The sequence below is a fragment of the Bombus bifarius genome, unplaced genomic scaffold (assembly GCF_011952205.1).
Source record: "Bombus bifarius isolate JDL3187 unplaced genomic scaffold, Bbif_JDL3187 scf7180000009201, whole genome shotgun sequence".
Classification (NCBI taxonomy): Eukaryota; Metazoa; Arthropoda; class Insecta; order Hymenoptera; family Apidae; genus Bombus; species Bombus bifarius.
Genome location: NW_022884966.1, coordinates 24,653 through 47,630, shown reverse-complemented (window position 1 = coordinate 47,630; position 22,978 = coordinate 24,653). Strand labels below are relative to the sequence as shown.

The 22,978-nt window shown below is 32.8% G+C and overlaps 1 protein-coding gene across 1 annotated transcript; it reads right to left on the bottom strand.

Moving 5' to 3' along the window:
* Window positions 1-1,502: 1,502 nt before the first annotated feature.
* Window positions 1,503-22,496, bottom strand: LOC117214560. Its single transcript, XM_033460750.1, has 3 exons — window positions 22,409-22,496; window positions 21,002-21,195; window positions 1,503-3,464 (listed from the first exon to the last, which is right to left on the bottom strand). Exons 1-3 carry the CDS (start codon window positions 22,494-22,496, stop codon window positions 2,595-2,597), a joined length of 1,152 nt encoding a protein of 383 aa, XP_033316641.1. The 3' UTR covers window positions 1,503-2,594.
* Between the last annotated feature and the right edge of the window lie 482 nt (window positions 22,497-22,978).

The window sequence follows — 22,978 nt, the reverse complement described above, 5'->3', positions numbered from 1 at the left end:
CCGAAAAGTTTCCTTCGTTTCGTAAGATAATAATAGATGATCAGCAATTTCTGTTTTATTTCTGTTTTTATGTATAAAAAACATTGTGCGTCTATTATTTCCTTATAAAACGAAAGAAACTTCTCGGACAACCTAATAGAAATTAGGTTACACGTTGAATGTTACGAAGGCTTAAAGGATTAATAGAATACTTATTGAAAAAAATTTGAAAATATAATCTAAAAAAGAGTAGCTAACAATACGTGCAGGCGGAAACCTTCCTTTTACAGCTTAACTTTTCTCCCGAGTACTATGATTTTCATAATAATACAGTACTTCGTGGACAAATGATAGCATTTCCATGGAAGTGTTTTCTGACATTGTTATTCGATAACGGAGGTTTCAATTTGTATATTGTCCGATAGAAATTCATAGTACATTTGATTTATATATGCATAATTTTCGCAACTCACTTAGGAAGAGTTATACGTTTAATTTAAATTGACGTTAACTTAAAACGAATAATAATTTATCTCGACGATAATTGTAAATTTTAAGCGAATAAGTAATAATCGTTTTAACAAAAACAGATAACCGAATAAATTGCGATCGGGTATATTGACGATACGAATCGTAATTACACAGAATGTCGTTTATGAAAGCATTTTGGAACGATAGAGGATGTAAATATCTGTTCTTATGGGACACAAAACACAGTTGACATGAAAATTGCATTGACTTCTCTGAACATTTAATGCGTTCTCGTAATCCGCGATCGTGATAATGGATACATAGCAATTAAATTGGCAATGAATTTTCACAAGTATTTACGCCAACCAGTTTATATTGTCCGCGAATACTGCACAGGCGCGCGTAGTCTGCAAAACTGAAATACATCTGTTCTCTTGGCACGTGGAGTTAAACTGGAATATATTTTCCTTTTAAGATTTCATTTATTTGCAACAGCACACAATAATAAACTATATACGTTTTAACGAACTAGCTGAAAACCTGACACAAACTTCAAGAGCCAGAAGAGAACGAAACCATATGAGTTACTGGAATGAATAATAAGGAAATGGAGTGGAAACACTATTGAACATCATCTACACGCACATAATATCCACACTACCAAATCCGCTGGTTGGCTCAACAGAGCCAGTTGTAAATGTAATGTAGTCATTAAAAGAAAAGATTTCATTTATATACCTAGCTAATGTAAATGGAATTGACTGTAAGCTTTTATACTCATAACAGAAATAACAGAAAGTTTAAAACTTACTAACAATTCTCCATTAACTAAAACAGTTTGTTTGGATATCATCCTTAACCTTGGTACATCCTTTCGTTCATTTTCGATCAAATTATAATTTTCTAATGTTAGAAAATGTGCCAAGTCTGAAGAAAATATAACAAGATTTTTGTTAGTATACACAATTTTCTGTTTTAATTTTATGTTGGAAAACTTCTTCAAACATTAGAAAACCTTAGAAATGAAAGCACAATGAAATATTCACACGGTAAAACATTAAAATAAAACTTATAGGAATCCTGTTTATCGTCTACAATTCTGTAAAATCTTCCTCGCATTATTATAGAAATTCAGTAAAGTGGAACTGCTTTCTTGACTCTCATAATTCTATTGATTGCAAGTGTTTTTTCTGAGATTCGAAATCAGTTTGCGAAGACCTTGGTGAATACATATTTGGCAAGTAGAATGAATGAATGATTAAATATGTATTGTAGTATTGAAAACCTATGAAGTGGACGTTGGGTAGTGGATTTAACTTGGGATTCGAAGTATATATCGAACATTATATCCCATCACAAGGTGGCACAAACCTTGTAACAGAGATAATTGTCCCTGTTTCGTGTTCTCTTCAACGCCGTTTTTGCCAGAATGCTTGGTAAATTCTAATATCATAATAAGACCAAAATTGTAATACGTGTTAATAAATTTATATCTTTTCAACAGTCGTCTAAAAAATTACAATTCCTGAAAAAATAGTTCGCATCTTCCTTTATAAATTTCTTTTACTACTTTCTTAGATTATTACAACTGTTTGCTTCAACTCTTTCGGTGTTTGAATGTCGAAAATCGTTGTTTTCAGCTCGAAAAGTATGTGAAATTATTCATTTCTAAAATTCTCGTGGCGCTGACAACGTGTACACTTTCAAATTTTGTTGTGATTAGTTTGTTACACGGTGTAAATTTATTCAGACGATTCCTTCACACAGAATAACATGACCGAAAGAGCCAAGTATAACATTAACAAAATATATTTTTTGTCGTAGAATTATTCTCGGAATCAGACGCCTTTCAATCATTATGTACACGGAGTTTGGTTCTTTCGGAACTTTATGAGTCGTACGTTTAAAAGGAAGGAGTACTTTTTAATCTCATTTCTGGAACATTATACAGTCGGTATAAGTGTCACACTTAGATACGATTTTATATAAGAATTTCTATTTATTACCATATTGTGATTGAATATATGTCATATGCATTCAAGTACCCTTCGATACCTTGAAATTGAAACGATGACTAACTCCATAAATTTCAAGTATAGCATACATATTCTCCCTTGATAAGTCATACGTTTAACCTTCTCACACTACACGCAAGTAGCCTTGTATCCGAACACAACGTCAGGAGTTTTGCTGCAAGACGGTTGGTCCAATTGATAGGAAGCATTTTTATTTCCTTTGGGTGTGCATTTAGGAAATATGTGCTGCATCGCCGTTTCACACTCCGCTTCTTCGACGGACGCCTCCTCCTTCACGATTTTCTCAATGTTGTTGCTACTTAAACGCCGTACCATTTGACTACCTTTCGCTGCTTCTTCGTCTTTCTCCAGAAAGTTACACATGCTGACGCGCCTCTCCCTCGACAAGGATTTGCCAAAAGAACAATTTGGCCTAGCCAAAACGTCCATTCTGTCAAAATGGTAGGCGCTGCCTGTGCGATCTCTCTGCAGCGGGTTGGCCAACACGTCCATTCTGTCGAACTGCCAGATTCTTCCGCCACGGTCTCTTTGCAACGGTCTGGCAAGTACCTCCATCCTGTCGAAGTGGCAGACACTCATTCCACGATCTCGTTGCCACAATTTCGAGGAAGCATCGAATTGACAGACACTCATTCCTCTGTCTCGAAAGACAGGCTTGGACGTTTCGATTCTGTCTAACTGACATATACTGGTCTTTCGTTCGCGTTGCAACAATTTCGTGGACTCGTTGGCTGACTTCAAGTTTTTTAACGTATCCTGTTCACTGCACGAGTTGTTCTCCGAAAACATCAAGAATTGAAGATCGAGCGCGCTTTTCGTGCGACGTGGCATACCTTGAGCGCCAGGCAGCAACGACGTATTAGATCCAATGAACACACTGTTTTGTCTCGGTCGTACTTGACCCGAAGCGTAATTTAATTCGTGTCCCGCCGGATAATCCCCGCAGGGTATGTTACATTTCGAGAACGTGCGCCGATTCTGTGAACAAACGAACCAATGATTTACGAATCGCTTTAATTAACGATCGGACCAGAGAAATTTTGCTCGATCGAACGTATTTGTGTATTTTGCGTTTGCTGAGATTTTGGGAAACCTTGAAATATGTTGTCAAGGTCATCATTCTGGAAAACATTTCCTTGTACATGTTAACACCGTTCAACTTCAATTTCCGAGATATTCACAGAAAGCTTCGATTAAATTTACTCTCCACTACGCTATGGTCCCATTTTTATATAGAACAACCTAAACTTAACTCATTGATGCTAATCATCTCTAATATAAATAAAAAAATATAGATTTATATTTGGGTTATAGGGTTATAGGTTGGGTTAGTTTAATATCTAGCTAGCGTCATTTCATTTTTATTTCACTCGATTTTATCATAAATTCGATTATTACAATTTATTATTGCTTATATATACCAACAAACATATTTCTGTATATAATTCAAAAACCGAGACCGTGTGTGGTAATCACTAGGTTGCGTATGGTGGATCGTGTATATGCTTCGTACGCATTACTTTGATGATGAAAATAAAGTGTCCTATTCTATATATCAATAAATTCATCGAAAATTATTTCACGCTACGCATAACCCATTACTTTTCTGTTTTTATTTATGCAATATTAAAAATGGTTATCTCTCTCATCAATGAATCAAGTTTAGGTTAGATTATAAGTATAGGGATAAGTTGTTCAGAATGACGACCTTGATAACATATTTCAAGATCATCAAACTTGGTGTGGTGCGTGCTGGTGAAAATAATTACCAACTACCAATATGTATAGAGCGTGTACCAAGATTTTGTAGCAAGATTTTGTCGGTATATTCTATGAGCATAATCAAGCAAAAGTAGTCGATCGTAGGTCATGTACAACTTTACTGAAAAGTCGTATATTGTCTACAGACATTATTCTTGCACAATAATATGTAATCGTTACTGTCTTCAAGAATACCGTTTCACGGTTCATGTTTCTCGTTCTATTAACCAATGACATTAACGTTTAATGATTGTGCGTTTTATGGATTTTTTATTTTTGCATACCTTTTTATCTCTGAATATTTTTCATGTTTTGTGTAAATAAAATTGCAGCTTTCCAAGTGTTTATTCGAGTTTTGATTAAACGAACTCAAAAGTAACTCATTTTTTTACTGCAGTTGTTCACTATCAAATTTTAGTTTGAGTTCAATTCAATTTTTACCTTTTTCATAATGTAACTTTGAAGTTAATGGACAGTCTAGAAATCTAGCGGACCGCCAAGAAATAAATATCGCCTATCTATAGTGTAGATACGTTGTACGTATGTGGACTGTACAGGATGAGATGTTCGGTCCTCCTTGAAAGAATTGTTCTTAATTTTAATTGATTTTCATTTCATTATAAATAAATCGGTGTTGAGAGAGTATTCCATCCCTATAAGAACCTTATAATTGCACAGGTCAGCTTATTTTAGCATCTAAAATCAATTTATTTTCCATTCTAGTTTACTTTGAATGACCTTGTAAATATCGAAAAAAATAAAAGACACTTGAAAAGCTAAGAAAGAAGTGTGAAAGTGTTTGCAAAAATGGAAAAACTTGCAACGTTTGAAGATGTACGATTAATAACATTAAAACACAGAAACATTTAATTGAAAATTATTCAGGTGTTTCGAGAAGTAGAAAAACTTTAATGAAATTGTAAGATAAATATCCAGGTTCTGATGTATAGTAGTGATTTCCATAAATCAGCAATAAAGGGATAATATTATCTACGTGTGATATTATATTCATATTACGTGACATAAAGTTTTGAAACTTTAATGAATATCGTTATCGATATTTTAAGTTCTCATGCTGAAAGAAAGATTAGAGTGAAAGTAACGATGTCTTCTTATTTATGTATCTTATATATGAAGCGTTTATGACATTAGAAAGATGACTTAGGCGGTTTGATGTCAAACAGAATACAGTTCAACGCAGCTCAATGTGTCAACAAATTTGGATAAAGTATAGTATTCCGGGTGTATCTTAGATTAAAAATAAGAGTTATTTTTTTCGCGGAAATAAACGCTTTTGAAAATTCAGCTGTATGAACATTTGCTCGACAAAGATCTTAATTGTAGAAATCTGCGTAGGAACGTGATCGTACAGAGAGGTAAGCGGTATGCGGTTAAAGCACGTAGTGGCACAGACAATATCAATGCGCCAAATGCCAATTTTTTCGCTTACCGTTTTCTACTTTCTGTGCGGTCACGGAAGATAAAAAATACCCCAAAACTAATCCAATACTCACGATTCAAATGCATTCAAAGTGAGCCATACCGTAAGTTAGGAGAACGAAATTTTAAAAAAGATAACGTAAGAACCCACGAGGAGGTCACACGTCAACAGGTTGATCGAAATTTTGTATGTCTTATTTTCGTGAAAAACGACCTTCGTTTTCGGCTTCAGCCACCTCAAAACCCCTACAAAGAGTCATTCCAGCCGAACATTTTGCAATCCGAACACTATACCCCAGCTGCAGATGTACTTAATTTAGCAATAAAAAAGATATAAAATCCCTAAATAATTAAAACAAAAAGTACGTTTGTATTATATTACAGTATTCTTTGTAATTGTCCTTATATGATACATAGAATATTAATTATACGAGAAATCCTACTGTCCAGAAATTCCCTCAACGATCATGTTTCCCTATTAAATCGGATACTGGAGATTCTACTGTAACCAAAATTATAGCGTACCTTATTACACAAGTATAACATAGAGTATCATAAGAAAGCATAATATGCTTTCATACGAATTGATAGTATCTGGGGCATCTCATAAGATATTCCTGCTGCAAAAAGTGAAAAACCAGCGCTGACAAATCTGAAGCATCATCTACGCTACGATATCATTTGAACGTACTATTCAACTGAGAAGAGGATGTATGCTACGTAACTCAGTTGATGCTACTTGCCCATAGGAGTAATATACCATACAAGCTTCACGGAGCACGAATAGGGCGTATAATATGGAAATTTCTTCGGACGTGTCGAACGAACCTTCCGTTGAAACTAGATATCAATAATTTACATTCCACCATATCGATTGAAAAAAAAGACGGATGTTCTTGCTCTATCGCAACTCGGATACATCAAGTCCAAGTTAAAGATAGCCCGTAAAAAACCTTGTTCAGTATTTAAAATAATATTGCTTTGAGAAAAGAAACTGTATTTTTAGTTGTGAATTGTGTTCACTGTGAATTATTTATATAAAATAGAGTAAAACCTCCCACATCCGAATCAGTAGAAAGAAAACAATTTTTGAATAATGAGACTTTCGGATAATAGAACAATCGCTTTCCTGGTACTTTCAGATCAAGAAAATTGTCAGCTTGTTTTAATATCTGAGGAATTCATATTTTTTGGCTAGTAAACTATATAAATTTTCATCGTGAACAGGTACATCGTCATTCTGATTTTCTGTTTTCGCTAAATAATAATTAGATTGTGAATATTTATACAAATTCATGTTTTTATTAATATAATTAAAAGACATTTGTCTCACTTATCAAATATTGTAAGGAGTATTACACATTGAATATTTTATATATTCTCGCATACTAGGTGCAGACATTTTTCATAAATGCATAAAAATCTACAGTCTACTAATAATATATGTAGTATCGGGAGAAAACCCTGACTAATTAGTAATTTATGGCCTATTTGATCATGGTATGCCGGAGCCAGGGTATAAAAGCTAGCCGTTAGTGAGTTGAGGAGCTTTGGTGTTGCCGGCGTTGTCGGGCTTTAGTGTTTCCAGCGTGATCGGAGTGTTGTCAGCGTTATCAAAGAGTGTGGTCGGCGTGAAAGAGAGTCGTTGTGATGAGAGGAGTTAGTGACGAATGATGACTGCGTGTATATAGACTGACGGAGCATCGTGCTTGATTTTGTGTTGGCGTGAACGATATTGAAATAAACCTACCGTTACCAAACCTACTGGTACACTAATTCTTATTTCCTATATATATAATAATATTATATTATAATATATAATAATACCCTGATACCCTCAGGGTTACAGTTGGTATCCGTCACCTTACAGCCAACTTGAAATTTTATCAATGCATTCGTCTGATTCGCCTTTCACTCGCCGCTTTATTGAAACGGCTCTTAAAATATTATTTCTCTCTAATTTCTATAGACAAAACTATTTACATTATCAGTAATATATCGTCTAAACAGGAGTACTTGTAACAGAAGAAAACATTTTTTACCATTCGTTTAGATAACGGAGAATGAAGATTCGGATATGGCAAGCTCTATTGTATCTTCAAGCTGTTTTGTTTAAAGATTAAAGTGTCTTTAAATTGTGGGAAATGATGAAATTCTAAGACGGCACAAATCCATCAATCAATACATCGATAAACTCAGCTTATTTGTACATTTTCTTTAATTCATTATTAATCTTGTTGACATTTCTCGTGAGAATTGTCTATATACAAATCTTCATTACGTTCACATTTCTAACATAAAAAAAATTTTTTTTTGTCAACATTTTTTTGTAAGAAGGTTCGTAATGCTTATAAACTTGTGCGGTATTAAAATTTATTTAGTTATTTATTATGATATTTTCTAACTTTGAGTGAGTTTTCTAAAAAAAATGGTATTCAACAAAAAGAAAATGCTTATTTAAACTCAAGAACTACCCTACATTTTACTATCCGAGTTATTATTCGTAGTTTTTCCAGTGCGTGTAGTACAGTTCTGTATAAAATTTTGTATAAACTTCTGTATAAAATTCTGTATAAAATTACCAATTACCTTAAAAAATTGTACTAAAAAGACTGAAAACGTGGCTGTGAGAAATTTATTTCTCCAATACTGGGTTCGCAATGGAACCGTTTTGCTTCTCGATTTTTGAAGTGGTCATTGCAAGAATACGGTAAAGTAAACTATACTTGACAGTAAAAATGTAAGATTCTTCGATATTGCGAAAAGTGGAACAAAATACGTGAAAAAAAGAAAGATGGATATTTTATCTGAAAGTTTTGAATTGTTAAGAACAAGTTTGGAAAAATTTGCTTGCAAGTTGAAGCAGTGGTGGGTTCAATCTCAGTATACAGAGTCGTTGCTCTTTAAGCGTACTGAGAAATGGTTGGAATTAGATTTCAGTGATCCTAATTCAGTTATCCTCATTCTTATACATGGGACAGATATAATACAACATGCTTTACTTTCTATCGGCTAATTTTCAGAAGAGGCGCAAGCAGCGAGACATAAAGATTTCAAGAACTGTAGGAATAAGAACCGCAAAAAAGTTTCAAGGATCGCTGCTAATAAAGATACATTTTATACACCATTTTTAGCTTCTGATCCATATATGTCAGCATTAAGAATAAAATCATATAACAAGAATGTTAGAATTTAATCTCGAAATTAAGATTAATAATCTGTGGAAGACACAATGTTTGTGTTGAAACAATATTATGTGATATTTATTAAACAAAAATTACAGGAAATATGAGTGAGCGTTGTGGAATGTTGACAGTTGGCTAGTTATTCTCAGACTGACTAACTTAGTGACCCATGGCCCTTAAAAAGGTTTTGAACCCCACTCTCTATGCAGTAATGAGTGTGACCTGTGTAGATATCTGTGTGGCGGCACGTGCCACGGAACATTCCAGTAGCTTCGCGATACAAAGCGCTACGCCGTCAAAGCGTGACACCGACGTGCCCGATGTTCCATCCATATTCTTACGCTTCTTCCGCCGAATTCTCGGAAGAGCATGCACGCGCCAGCCGCCGCGGTACATCTAACGAACGCACGCTAGTGGGGATATCGCTGAGCAACGAAGGAAAGAATCCGTTCGATCAATCACCTCATCTATATGCGATTAATATTGTTGTATTCCAACAAAGAATCATAAAATACTAGATGCTGAAGCTATAGAACTCATACATGAATAAAATGGAATTTCACGATTCATCAGCCCCATATACTATGTATATTTCTTCAGATGATTATATATTGTAGTATCGTAAATATAAAAATTAGTTTATTAATAATAAATGGATTAAACAGAAAACAATGGTTATTTAGCATGAACTAATCGTAACAACGTATTATAATTAATTAACAACCCTTGTCAACACAGATTCAACTCTCTCTCAACAACGCTAACAACACTATTTCGACAACGCAATCCGCACTCTCTAGCTTCTCAACTCATACTGCCGTTAATTCATTTATGTCTCTTAGCAACCCTTTGTCTTTTGTCTTAGCCTCATATCCTTTGTTTAAGCCCCATCATGCATATGCTCAGTAACCGCTTGTTTATAATTCGCACGACACCCCAGGCCCCTCGTCCACGATACTACAACATTATATTATCATGTATTACTATTATATATTATTATTATTCTATTATGTATATGCATAATATACATAGAATAAATTAATATATTATGATATATATTTTATTTACAATTTTAGTCTTATTCTTCAATTAGGCAATACATTTCGATTGAAAACTGCCACAATTTGTAGTATTATCCAATATTTTTTATTTGTTTTAACGCGTTTAAATTGACTAAAAAGAATAGATACTATGTGAAATAAGGAGGTTTTCAAATTTATTTAAAGCTGTTCAATCCAATAAATTAAAAAAAGGATTGTCAAACATAAAATATACTATTTACATCGTATTCAATTTAATGCGGATTATTTTTCAACACTTTTTAAATGAAATTTTATTTCAATATCTTGCATGGTTTGAAAGTTATACGAAAATGTCCCATAATTTTCCGGTCTGGTTCATCGTGCGCTAGGAGAATTACAATCCCTTGTTCATAAACAGTTTTCATACTAGGTTCCAAGATTCCATCGAGTACTCGTGATATGAAAGTGGATACGTAAACAAAAGATCAGGTGCATTGAAAATCCTGTAGGATTTCCTTCTTGTACCATGTCATTTTATATTATTGTTATATTATTTATACCGCTATTATTATCCTGTCAAAACAGAACCAAGATATAATATGTGCGGTGGTGAAGCTACAATTAAATGTGGATGGTGCAAGAAATCTTTACGTCTTAAACATTTCTTTGCTAAGTACTACTATTCCAGCGATTATACACGGTATATACACTCTATTATAGATATGTTTCTACAAATTCTAAATGTATAAAGAATACAAAGTGTACCTAATATATATATGCAAAATATTGGAAGTAAAATATATATATATTCTTGACTGTTCTAACTCTATTTAAAACAAGGATATAATTAAATAATCATATATGTCATCCGTATAAAGAAGAGAAATTCATGATAATGATGAAAATCACTCGCAAAGCGACAAATATTCAAATCTTTTAAGTTGTAACTACGCAAACTTCATAAACTTTAAACTCAGTTTTTGACGATATGTTACAATGTTTAGAGGTTAAAATGATCTGTATTTAACATTTGTTTGGTCTAGTTATGCTTCTGAAAATATGAACGTGTAGAAATCATGAAGCATGCTAGTTTTAAAAGGACTATTACGCACGATAACGTTGACGCGATTACTGCAAGCCGGCTTTGACGCAAGCCCACCGTCAGGAAAAGCCGACTGACAAAAAAATAGAATATTTGTGTTAACTGGTTACACAACTATAGCAGACTTTGGATATTAATGTTAGCACGATATTTATTATTTGATATTTGATTTTTAGTATAGTATTTACAAGTCATAAGTCATATTTAAAAATAGTAGATTATAATAGTTTAAATGTACGTAGGAATATACGTACAAAGGAGAAAAATATATTATTACTATGTTATTGTCACGTCGATTCGGAGTAATTTCACGTTCCGCACATAAGGTGAGAAATTCGTATTTCCATTATGATCGTTATTACAAAATTTATTAGAAACTGACAGAGTAACGATACAGAATGTTATAACAGAACAGAATAGAATGTCGAGTACTGACTTGGGAGGTATTTTTATATCAAGGGTTTGGTTCCTGTGGAGGGGTTATCGCTGGATGCCGGTCACATAGGAATTCCGTTACTGCTTAGTTACTGTTTTGATGGCTAAGGTATGCGAGATATAATTATCCTTTCGCTGCATTCCCACGGCCACCGTGACATTATCAATAGACACTACTTTAGATGTATAAATTAGTAGCTCTATAGGAAACATAGAAAATTGAAGCTATGGTTTTGATCGTGTATTAAGAATACACCCATAATCAATAAATCCATGTTTTAATCCGAGTAATTCCTAACATATTTATATTTTATGTATTTCGTGTGATTATTACTGCACAACGAAATACCCGTATATTTAAATACATTTACGCAAGTAGCAATGTATAAGAAACGAATATTTATATGATGTATATAAGGTTGTAGATAATAGTAAAAAATATATCATTTCGGTTAAAAAAAGACTAATCAAGTAATCTGTTTTGCTACGAAGAAGACTAGTGTATTTACACCTTCTAGCAGGCGTAAATGATTCGTTTTTATCATAACTTAGGTTGCTAGTATAGTTAGATACTTTTTAGCAAGTTCTGAAATTGCTGGATATCTATTTTGCCTTTCGCCACTTATACAGATCGAAATCAAAGCGTAATTCTGGTTTAACCATTTGTGTTTCAAATTCAACATTTGCATCATACAGTGGCTTACCAAAACAATATATACTATACAAAACATTTTGAAATTTCATTAGCACTGTAACAGTACACGACTATCGTCACTATATCGGTAAAATTTGAAACGAATCTGAAAATAAATATAGAATTTGCAAAATATTTGTCGGATCAGGATTCGAATTGTGGGCGCGCGACGACTCTTCATGTGGACTAGCCATCGTTTCACAAAGCCGAGATTTTATTTACACGTATATACAGGTCTATCACTAAGCTTAACAAATAATAAGTACCACTAATAATAAGTCTAACAAACACTAAGCCTAATAAATAATACGATCTACGAATAATTAAATTAAATAATACTATTAGCAATGTTTGAGTTCAAACGAATCCACGGTCACCGGGATAACTCCTTACTAAGCGAAACTAACTTAGACGCAAATGCGATCCTCGAAAACGCTCGATGTATCACTCTCCAAGGCAATCGCAAGAATGCCAGCCTCGTGGAGATTTTTCTCCCTGTACGATTGCATTTTGTTTTCTATCCCCGTTTGGAAGCATCGAGAAGGTTCCAAACGCCGTTGCTAGGCACACTCGTTGGAAGCATCGAGAGAGTTCCAAACGCCGTTGCTAGGCAGTTTCTGCCTGGAGTTTTGGTTACTAAATACAATGTATGTCCCATTGCATCGGCACCTCCGAGGCAACATCACACGTGGCTCGGCCCGCTCTCGAGGCCGCATGCCGCCACAACCACACTTCTCGGAAAACACATACAACCACTCCAGACCTCCGTTAGATAAAACATCCATCCCGTGACCGTGGCTACGTTCAGCGACCGATTGTCACCTCGAACCCAATCTCGCTTATTACAAATCTTAAACAATTACAACTATAATAAAATCTAGGCTAAGGTACTAGAGGATGTTCCCAAAATTTCCAAGGAAGGACTTCGGCTTTCCTTTCATCTCCGACATATTTATTGCAAAGTTATTTGCAAAACTGCAAATATTTATTCAATTATTCACTACATTAATAAGCCACAATGTGTAGTAGTGAGAGGACCTTTGGTATCAATTGAATATTTAAAACTAATATTCATGCCGTGTATTAACATTTTATTGTGAGTGACTGTTTACAAATGTCAGTCTTGTAACTCCAATATACATTTTCTGATTGGTTTCAAATTTTATTATTATAATAACGATCATCGTGTATCGTTACAGTGTTAATGAAATATCAGAAAGTTTCGTATAATGCACATAATGTATTGATAAAGGAATTCTATAGTAAGTGTTCGAATATTATGGTGAACCGTTGTGTTTTGCAAATTATTATACTTTCTCAAATATTAGGGAATTTTGTCATACGTTAATAATCACTCGAAATGAAATACGAATATGTTAATACACGTGTAGCTGTGTATTAAGAACACGGATATATTAATCATTGTATATATTCTATATAATATAATATAATATAATATAATATAATATAATACAACATAATTTAATAACATTATGCACAATCGTATTTACAATTCCCATATACGTAAAATAGAGATCTCCAACAGAGAGGTACAACTGCTGTTTTTTAATATTTAATTCGCCATTAATTTATACACATTGGTAATATTCACATATTATTTACTTTGTTTAATTGAAGCTTTCGAATGCTCGAGAGCGGTTATCGATCATATGATTGAAAACACATACCAAAAACAAAGCGTAGACTGAAGAAAGAAAATGCGATGGTGCGATCGTAGGTTTCCGTTACTTCGACGTGTGTCATTGACGAAATCTGTAGAATCCAGTTTCTTGGAGCCGCCAATTTCAGGAATAGCCCACTAGTCTTTTCTATCTGAGGTTATATTGGATAAAGCTACCACTGCCACGTACACCTGATTGGAGATTGCAGAGGCTGCGAGGAACTGACCTTCTTATATAAGGTGTCTCCGCAATCGTGATACTACCGGGAAGAAGTGATTTTTCAGGAAAAAATAAGTCGAAGAAGTTGAGTAAAGCTTTTGAGAAAAATGTCTTTGAAAACCTAACACGATATACGTGTGTTGACTTTAAGTTTCAACTTGAAGGACTTCTGTTTACAGGATTATAATAAATCAAGGGCGTATTTTAGAGTTGACAGGAATATCGAGGAATATCGTTTCCCTTTTGGAAAAATTAGAAAATGCAAATAATAAGCTGCGACGACTTAGTACAATTTAACAATTTAGTTGGAACAACGCAACTGTGCATGCATCATGATCCATATTTCTTATATTATTAAAATTAATATTAAAACGTAATAATCTTATGCTTTTATTTATGAAAAGAGCCTAATGGTATAGATCAACAGGACGTATGATAGTAATAATGGCAAGAAGTAATAATTGGCTATGTTTCTGAGTACAGGCACAATCAGAAACAAGGGTCGTGTAATTGAAACTTGCAAATGATATACAGGAACTTGCAAAAGTATTCGCATATATTTCGTAGGAAACATTTATGTGCATGTATTGTACGTGTTACATAGAACATTTTGAAACCTCACTAGCACCATAACGAATGTAATTGCAATAACTATATTAACAAAAATCTGAAGATATATATATAAAAAGTAAAAAATTAAAATATAGTATGAATAGTCACTTTAAGCATACAAGTGTTGAAGATGGACCTACTGAACTTTCTGTTTAAGTATTTTTATTCTCTTTCTAAAATATATACTTCTACTAAATATTTTGTAACTTTTATAGTTAAATAGATGTATTATATTAATTAACAATATACATTATTATTTTATTTATATATATATAGGATGGTAGGTAACTGGTGGTACAAGCGGAAAGGAGGTGATTCTACGCGAAAAAAGAAGTCGAAAATATAGAATAAAAAATTAAAAAAAATTTTTTTTTTAATTGTTCCATCGAGACAACGATCTACAGTGAGATCCGTTATAACGTACCGAGCGAAAATTCAAAGTCGATTTTCTCGAAAACAAAGCCTCAAACGAAAAATTTTTATTCTATATTTTCCACTTCTTTTTTCGCGTAGAATCACCCCCTTTCCGCTTGTACCACCAGTTATCAACCACCCTGTATATATTGCAAAACATTTTGGAATCTCATTAACACTGCAGCGAAACACAACTATAATTGCGATTAGTAAAATTTGAAATAGACATAAAAATATAATAGAAGTTACAAAATATTATTTATTGAATATTATACGAATAACCGATTATTTACTGTATTAATAAGCCACAATTTGTAGTGAGACGGTCGTTAGCACTAATTCTATGTTTAAGACTATTATTCATGCTGTATATTAATTTTTCACTGAGTGTATATTCGCAATAAACGTCTTGTCACTTCCACATACATTTACTGAATGGCCTCAAATTTTATTATAGTCAAATAATATTATAGTCAGGATAGCCGTATTTCATTATAGTACTAAGGAAATTTTAAAAAGTTCCGTACATTGCACATCATATATTCATGAAAAATTTTGTGCCAAGTGTTCCTATACTTTCGCGAGCCGCTGTACGCGTACAGGGCAAAATGATTTCTTTAGAAAACAGAGCAACATGTGCAAAAATTTTACTCTGCAATATTCCCGATTTATTTTTCACGAGGAATCGCTCTTTGGCCAGTTATATCATTGTAGCCTATGATACCTCAATGTAGCTATATGATGTCTCAATTCTTTCGAGATTGTCTAAAATGATCCTGCCTTTTCTAGCATAAAATGGAATGAGGTGATTTCCACCACCCCTATGTTACTGCGTAATACTTCTCGCTTGCACCTTTTGGTAGTTGTATCGACGATAGTAGCAACAAAAATATTCTGGAAGCATGCATCTATTGAAAATGAAACACGTAAAAAAAAAGACGACAAATCTAAAGGACAATCTATACGATAAAATATACCATTGCCAGATCCAAAGACCGAGAACATATCAATTCCTATTTTCGTTGAATTTGAGCGAAGATTTTGACTTACTTTTTTTATCGGCATATATTTTATATTACATTTTATGGAAAATATAGCGAGGAAGCTAATTAATTAATGAGATACGAGTATAAAGTATAGATAATATCCAAAATTAAACGAGTTAATTTTGTATGCATACCATATATGCTTTTTCATTTCTACTAAAAATTTCTCATTAGAATCACTGTATTAGGTGATAGTTCTGTTCTTGTTTGTAGCCGACCCCTAAATTCATATATACATATATATATTTATACGCATATTTCAAGTAATTTGGAAAAGAAATATGTAAGAGCGAGCGGCGGTTATACGTATATATGTATAACGGTGCAATTCTAGGATAATTCAGGGATCGATTCTGAAAATCGAGTTTATTGTGAAAATACTTAAATGAAATACAGGAGTAAACAACAATTAATAACAGTAATAATTAAATAAACAACAACCAATTAATAACAGTAAACAATAAATAGCAAGTTCTGTGCAATGTCTAGCTGAAAATCGAGAATCGATTTTCAACGTCCTGAGCTACCGATCTTTCCCCGTCAATCTTCAATGTTTTAAATAATTACTCTTTCTTCTGTGATCTTGTCTATCTCTGATGTTGATCTCTATCCGTCCGTTTGGGAAATGCGTGTCTCTCAAAATGGCTCTCCGTAAAACAAAGAAAGCCGCTCTGTCCGTGAAACAAAAGAGGTCGTGCTGTCCGTAAAACAGAGAAAGTCCCCTTGTTTATCCGCATTTGAACTCTTAGAAAGTTTACATATGTGTACACAAAAATTGTTCACTTTGATAACATAATCCAAGGCCATTGAAACCGACGAGGTCGTCCCTTTTCCCAAGAATTACCAATTCCACAAATTCTCACGTCCGATGCTATGTTGCAAGCTTGCCTCATTCGTAACATGTAAATGTACGAGTTCCTCAAGTAATCCGGAAATCATAGTTATGCATTAAATTATGTATGATACACAGAATTAATTGTATTTCTTCGAAAAAGAATTTGTTTTAATTTCTTCATCGTCAGTCTCGATGACACGGAATTCATATAACGCGAAGCGTATCTCCTGCGTAATAAAAAGTCCTGTTGTATTTAAAGAGGTTTAAGTAATGACGTTGTGACTTGACCTGTGTTTCGATGTGATTTCTGATCTTTTGCTTGAATAAATATGAATCTGGATACGTAGCTGGCTATGATTTCTACTAGTTACTTGCCCATTTACAAAACACCAATCATTCAAGCTTTAAATTGATATTTAATAAATATTGAAATAATATAAATATTTAATAAATATATAACAAATATAAATATCTCACCAATTAGGCACAACTAATTACCAAATCGCTTGCATAATTTAATATAACTGATTGATTTGGCTTTACTTCTGCCTATAGCGAATAAGAGATCGTAATCTCGGATATAATTCAAACTGTATTAACTGTATCAAGTTAATTGATTAATCATAAATGTCAATATGGTAACACGCACACAAGGGCTTCATAAAGGATTCATCGTTTAATCCTAATCCGACATAGCTGGTACATTGTTATTATGGACATCGAATGTTTCATTTTGTAGCGACCAATCAAAGAGGCTAATGATAAGTGGATTTTTACGCATTTATGAGAAATTCGAAGACGTAAAGATCAACGCAATGTACACAGTCTGCGAAAATACATAAAATATTTCAAGAAAAGTATTTATTGCGATATTTAGTAGATGAAACCAATTTTTATTCAGATTCCATTTCGTTAGCTATATTCGTAAAAATATAAAAATGCATAAAAGCCCCTAGTCTAGTGATATAGTAAGAATAAAGCGAATTAAATTATATTTACGCAGAAAGTTAATCTTTTCTTTATGTTACACGTTGACTGCCACCGTGATCATCGGCGATCCATGGCGATCTATGCTAAATTTTGTAGAATTATTAAAATAAGAAATTTTATGGACTAAAAAATTGTTAAGAATGTGAATGATTTAGATAACGTAGACAAAAAAAAAAGTGAGCAAATACAATGTAATATCTTCTTCAAGCATTAAATGATATTCTTTCTCTTTCTTCTTTAGAGAAAATAAAATTTGCATGGCAACCAAAGTTTGCAATCATTCGCTTACTCCTTCCAATGTTAGAAGCTTTTTAGAGTATACTTTAAGCGTTCTTAAAGCATTCGAACATTCGATTTTAGATTCGACAAGCAATCGTCAAATGGCGAAAGAATGCTTGTTCATACCTTCATTTTGCTAAATTTTACTGAAATAGGGAGAAGCATTTGCTTGCTTGGTCTAAAGTCTAAAGTGCTCCAAACGCACTTTAAAAGCAGAGCACTCTGAACTTTGACATACTCCTTCAGCAAAACATTTTGTTTCTTCAAAAATCACTTTGCCACGGGAAGCGGTTGCTTTCTTACGCTTATTCAAATTCTTATTCTATTGACGTTTATTGGACAATTCTGACTCTATAATAAACATGATAAATGACCCAGATTCTCAAGGAACCGATGAATAGGTCAAAATTATATAATCATACAAAATAACGGTTCAGAGTACTGTTATAGGAAACTAATGGATTAACAATTGCACGTGTATTAATGTTTACAATCGTTTGCACTTAACGCCATGAAGCGTAGTGTTGTTATTAGGAATTAGTGTTGTTATTGAGAAAATGTGGTTAACATTGACGCGTTGAACATTTAGACATCCGGAAATGAGCCGTGTTCAAGAGGAAAAAATTCTCGACGTTTCGCTGAAATTGCAGTTATGTCTATCGAAGGCCGTAGGTCGTATTGATGCATGTTAGTGTTAGATGTGACAATCCGAGCCATGAAAGCCTAAGATTTTTACAGTCCTTTGATTTACATATCACTGAGGAAGTTTTAGATGAGTTAGACGGACAAGTACAGTGAGAGATCCAACAATATCAGCGATAGACAGAGGAAAAGAAGAAGACAGAGGACAGATACGAAAAAAATTTAATTGTATTATTTATAATTGATGAAATGCGATTTTTATTGTAATACAAAATATGCTATATATTTTTTATATTATAATGTTTTAAATAAGATAATAATTACAGAGGCTCTAATGAATTTCTAATGATTTTTTGAGTGTACCTTGTTTTCTATAAGTGCCATAACACTTGTGAATGCAAGTGTACATAAGACAATATCAACGATAAAAGAGTCGTCATTGGAATAATAAACGGATAGAAAAAAAGATCTTGTAATGTTTTTGAATCAATTTTGAAGCAATTATATCACTATGCTAAGTTATCCGAGCAGTATCTTCGGAATAAAGTCTCATTGTGTATAATTAAATAAATTGATGTTCTTTAATTTCTGAAACATGTACGGCAACTTCTACACGCAATACGTGCAACATTTTTATCTTATGCCATTCTTTATGCTTGATTAATTACTTCCAATGAGAATAAACTACATATATATAGTATATTGAGGACTTAGATTAGATATGACATAGTACCTATATTCTATATTTCTACAATTAATTTATTTTTTGTTGATGCTGTTACAATGGGTAACTGTAATATTCCTTTTAAGGGGAACTGTAAAGTCATGCGTAAGAGTTCGGTCAAAGGATTTAACCAATCGTATTCGCTTCTGCGATTTTCGAATAGAGAAGATGGATGCAATAGATTGACTGATAATTTTTTAAGTAATTTTAATTTTATGTTAAAGCTATTATGATTGTTTCCATGACTCGTAAATGGTTTGTAACAGCTTTACGATATTTGGCGCTTTTTAAAACGATTTATGCAGTGCAATGAGTGTTTATACGACTCTTACTGATCCTAGTCATTTCTGACGCGATCTTAATGATTCTACTGACCAAAGTTTACATTAATATATTTATTAAACAGGAGAAACATTTGTTATCCTTCATCTTCTTCTACTATTTGAAAAAATGAAATATTTGACAAACAAATTTGATCCTTTTATTTGTTACATTTTTTCAAATAAAAAGTACTCAAACCCGGATGAAATCAGTATTTTTCCAGAGAGTTAAAATAAAATTTGGGTATTATTCAAATAATATATCTGAACAATGATTATTTGAATAATAGATATATTATCTTATTTTCAAATGATTGTGCGTTAGTTTATTTGAAATGAAGTAATTTTCCCTAGATTATTTCATCACTTGGCTATCAAATGAAATAATTATCTATTTTTAATTATGTACTTGAATCAATTTTTAATTAAATACTTTTCTAAATATTTTCTGATCCTTTTATATATGCATATTTCGGACAGCGTTGCAAATATAGATTTCATTACAACGACTCACACAAGTTATTTAATATTTAAACAATTTGAAGAAGTACAAATAGAAAGTGGGAAAATAGAAATGCTGCAAAACTATCGAAATATAAAGGACATTTTCGTGAAATGTAACATTATGCTACTATGTGCGACTCGTGTAAGGAGATTCTACGTATAAGGATTTATTGTGATCAAGTAGAAGTTAATTCGTTCAAATAAAATACGAGGAAACGCCACGACAATCTCTTATGTCAAGTTATTTATTACTTTATTTAAATGATTTAATTATCTCAAATAAGGAATTATTTAAAGGTGTTTTATTGGAATTTTACACAAAACAAAATTGCTTCTTCTATGACATTTTTAAGATAGAAATAATAAATTGGTTGAAACCGTTCATAATAATTACTGCTTTTTATTTTATTTCAAATAAAATACTTTTCACGTAGATAATTTCCAAGAGTCGCAAGTACGTTGCAACAAAATTTGAATAAAACTACATGTTGGTAATATGTAATTGGTTAATAAGATAATGAATTTTGATGTTGCTGTCATATAAAAAACAAAAAGCTGTAACTTATAATACTCTTCCCTTATAGTCTACAAGTAAAATATGTGGATTACCTGGAGTTGATTTTGTTCAATCGTAGTACAACTTTGTCTGTGTTGTTGAAATTTCGGTTGATACGGCTCCAACATTCTAATCTTGCCCCATCGATTGAAAAATAACGCAATCGCCGCGGCCCAAAGGAGGAGGACCAAAACAACAATCAAAACCTCTTCAGCTCTGACTATAATAGCGTTTGGTTCCGGAATGCCTGTTGCAACATTATATAGTATTACTTTTAAGTTTATCATTGTTTTTATATATTGAATATATATACAGAATGTATTCAAGTTATAAATGTATTATATAACGCGTTACGAAAGTATTCGAACATTTATCACAGAAAATTTGCATGAATATATTATGAAACTTTTTAAAATTTCGTTAGCATTCTGACGAGACACTGCCATCGTCACTATAATAGTAAAATTTCAAACCAATCTGAAGATGTATACAGAAACTACAAGACAACGTTTATTGCAAACACACGATTAGCGAATTTATGATTAGTGGAGAATGAGTATACTTCGACTTCGCAACATATTGTGGTTTACTAGTATAACTAATACAACTGACTGTTCAAATACATTGTTAATCTTTGCGAAACATATGCTTCGAATAAATATTTTGTACGTTATCCATTTTTAGGTTCATTTCGAATTTTACTAATGTAATCACGATAATCATATCTCAATATACGTAATGCTAATAAAACATTTTGTGTAATATGTAGAGGGTGTAAAGAAAGTAGTGTGATTCTAAACATTTAATCCGGTGGAGATTTATTTAGAAAGTCTATGTAAAAACAACTTGACATGGAAATTCAAGGTCAAATTCCTGGAAAAAATGTTAGTTTTAATAATTCTTAAACTAGATTTCTTCGCTTTATTCACAATGTGTTTACATTCTGTAGTCAGATGCAAGAAAAGTAGCATCTATCGATGCAGGTTAATAGTCGGATATCCTCTTTTCTTCTTTGTTTTCTCTTTGACATTTTCTTTCTTTTTTTTCGCTATTTAAACAATCCCGAACTCGCATTTCTCTCTTCAGTCAAGTTTCTCCCCAAAGTTACGTTCTATGTAAGCTCGTTAGTAAATATACATGACAAGGGCAATAATTAAGGGCTGTCTTTCCCTAGGAACACGGGATCGATTTCATCTTCAACATGGATTTAAATGTTACATTATTAATTCTTGATTACCAAAAAAACTTAAACGCTGAAAACTGTATTCCCGCGAAACTTTTTCCGAACGTAATTATTGTTTTATTACATTCTTTTGATCGTTCTTCCTTTAAATGAAATGGATAGATAAATATATATTTCGATATTCGCAATCACATTCCACTATCACTCGCAACTAGAAGATGCTTATCACGCACACGCACACACGCCTTATACTATCTCTAAACACTAGTCCTTTTACTCATCGATTGTAAAGCAGTCTTTGTGTGTTGTCTTACTTGACTATTTATCTTGTCTTCCATCATGTAAGACGTTGGAGTCTGCCACATTTTTACAATTTTTCCCAAATTTTCCTCTCGTATAAAGGTAAAACTTAAAAATGACACTTGTTTGCGCTCTTATTATAATATTGTTTTACAATTTTGCTTCGCTCTTGTAGTCTTTTATCAATATCAACAAGCATTCCTGGTGTCAGATGTTTCGTATCATTAACATCGACTCATTAACATTTGCGCTAGATTATAGGCTAATTCTTTGATTGGCGTGTTTCTACATGCTGACAATTCTAATTCTATTCTTGCACAAAATTCTGCATTTCACATGACGAGAATGGCATGTCGTCCGCAATTAAATCTTCTGGTATTCTATGTATCGCAAATATAGGTTTTAATATATTCATTACACTATTCATAGTTTTAGACTTTAATCGCTCAATGTCAATTCACTTAGCGAAGTATCTGCTACAGCTAGGTAATTTTTCCCTCTCCAGCGTAAAATATCTATGACTATCTTCTTACACGATAGCTGAGGA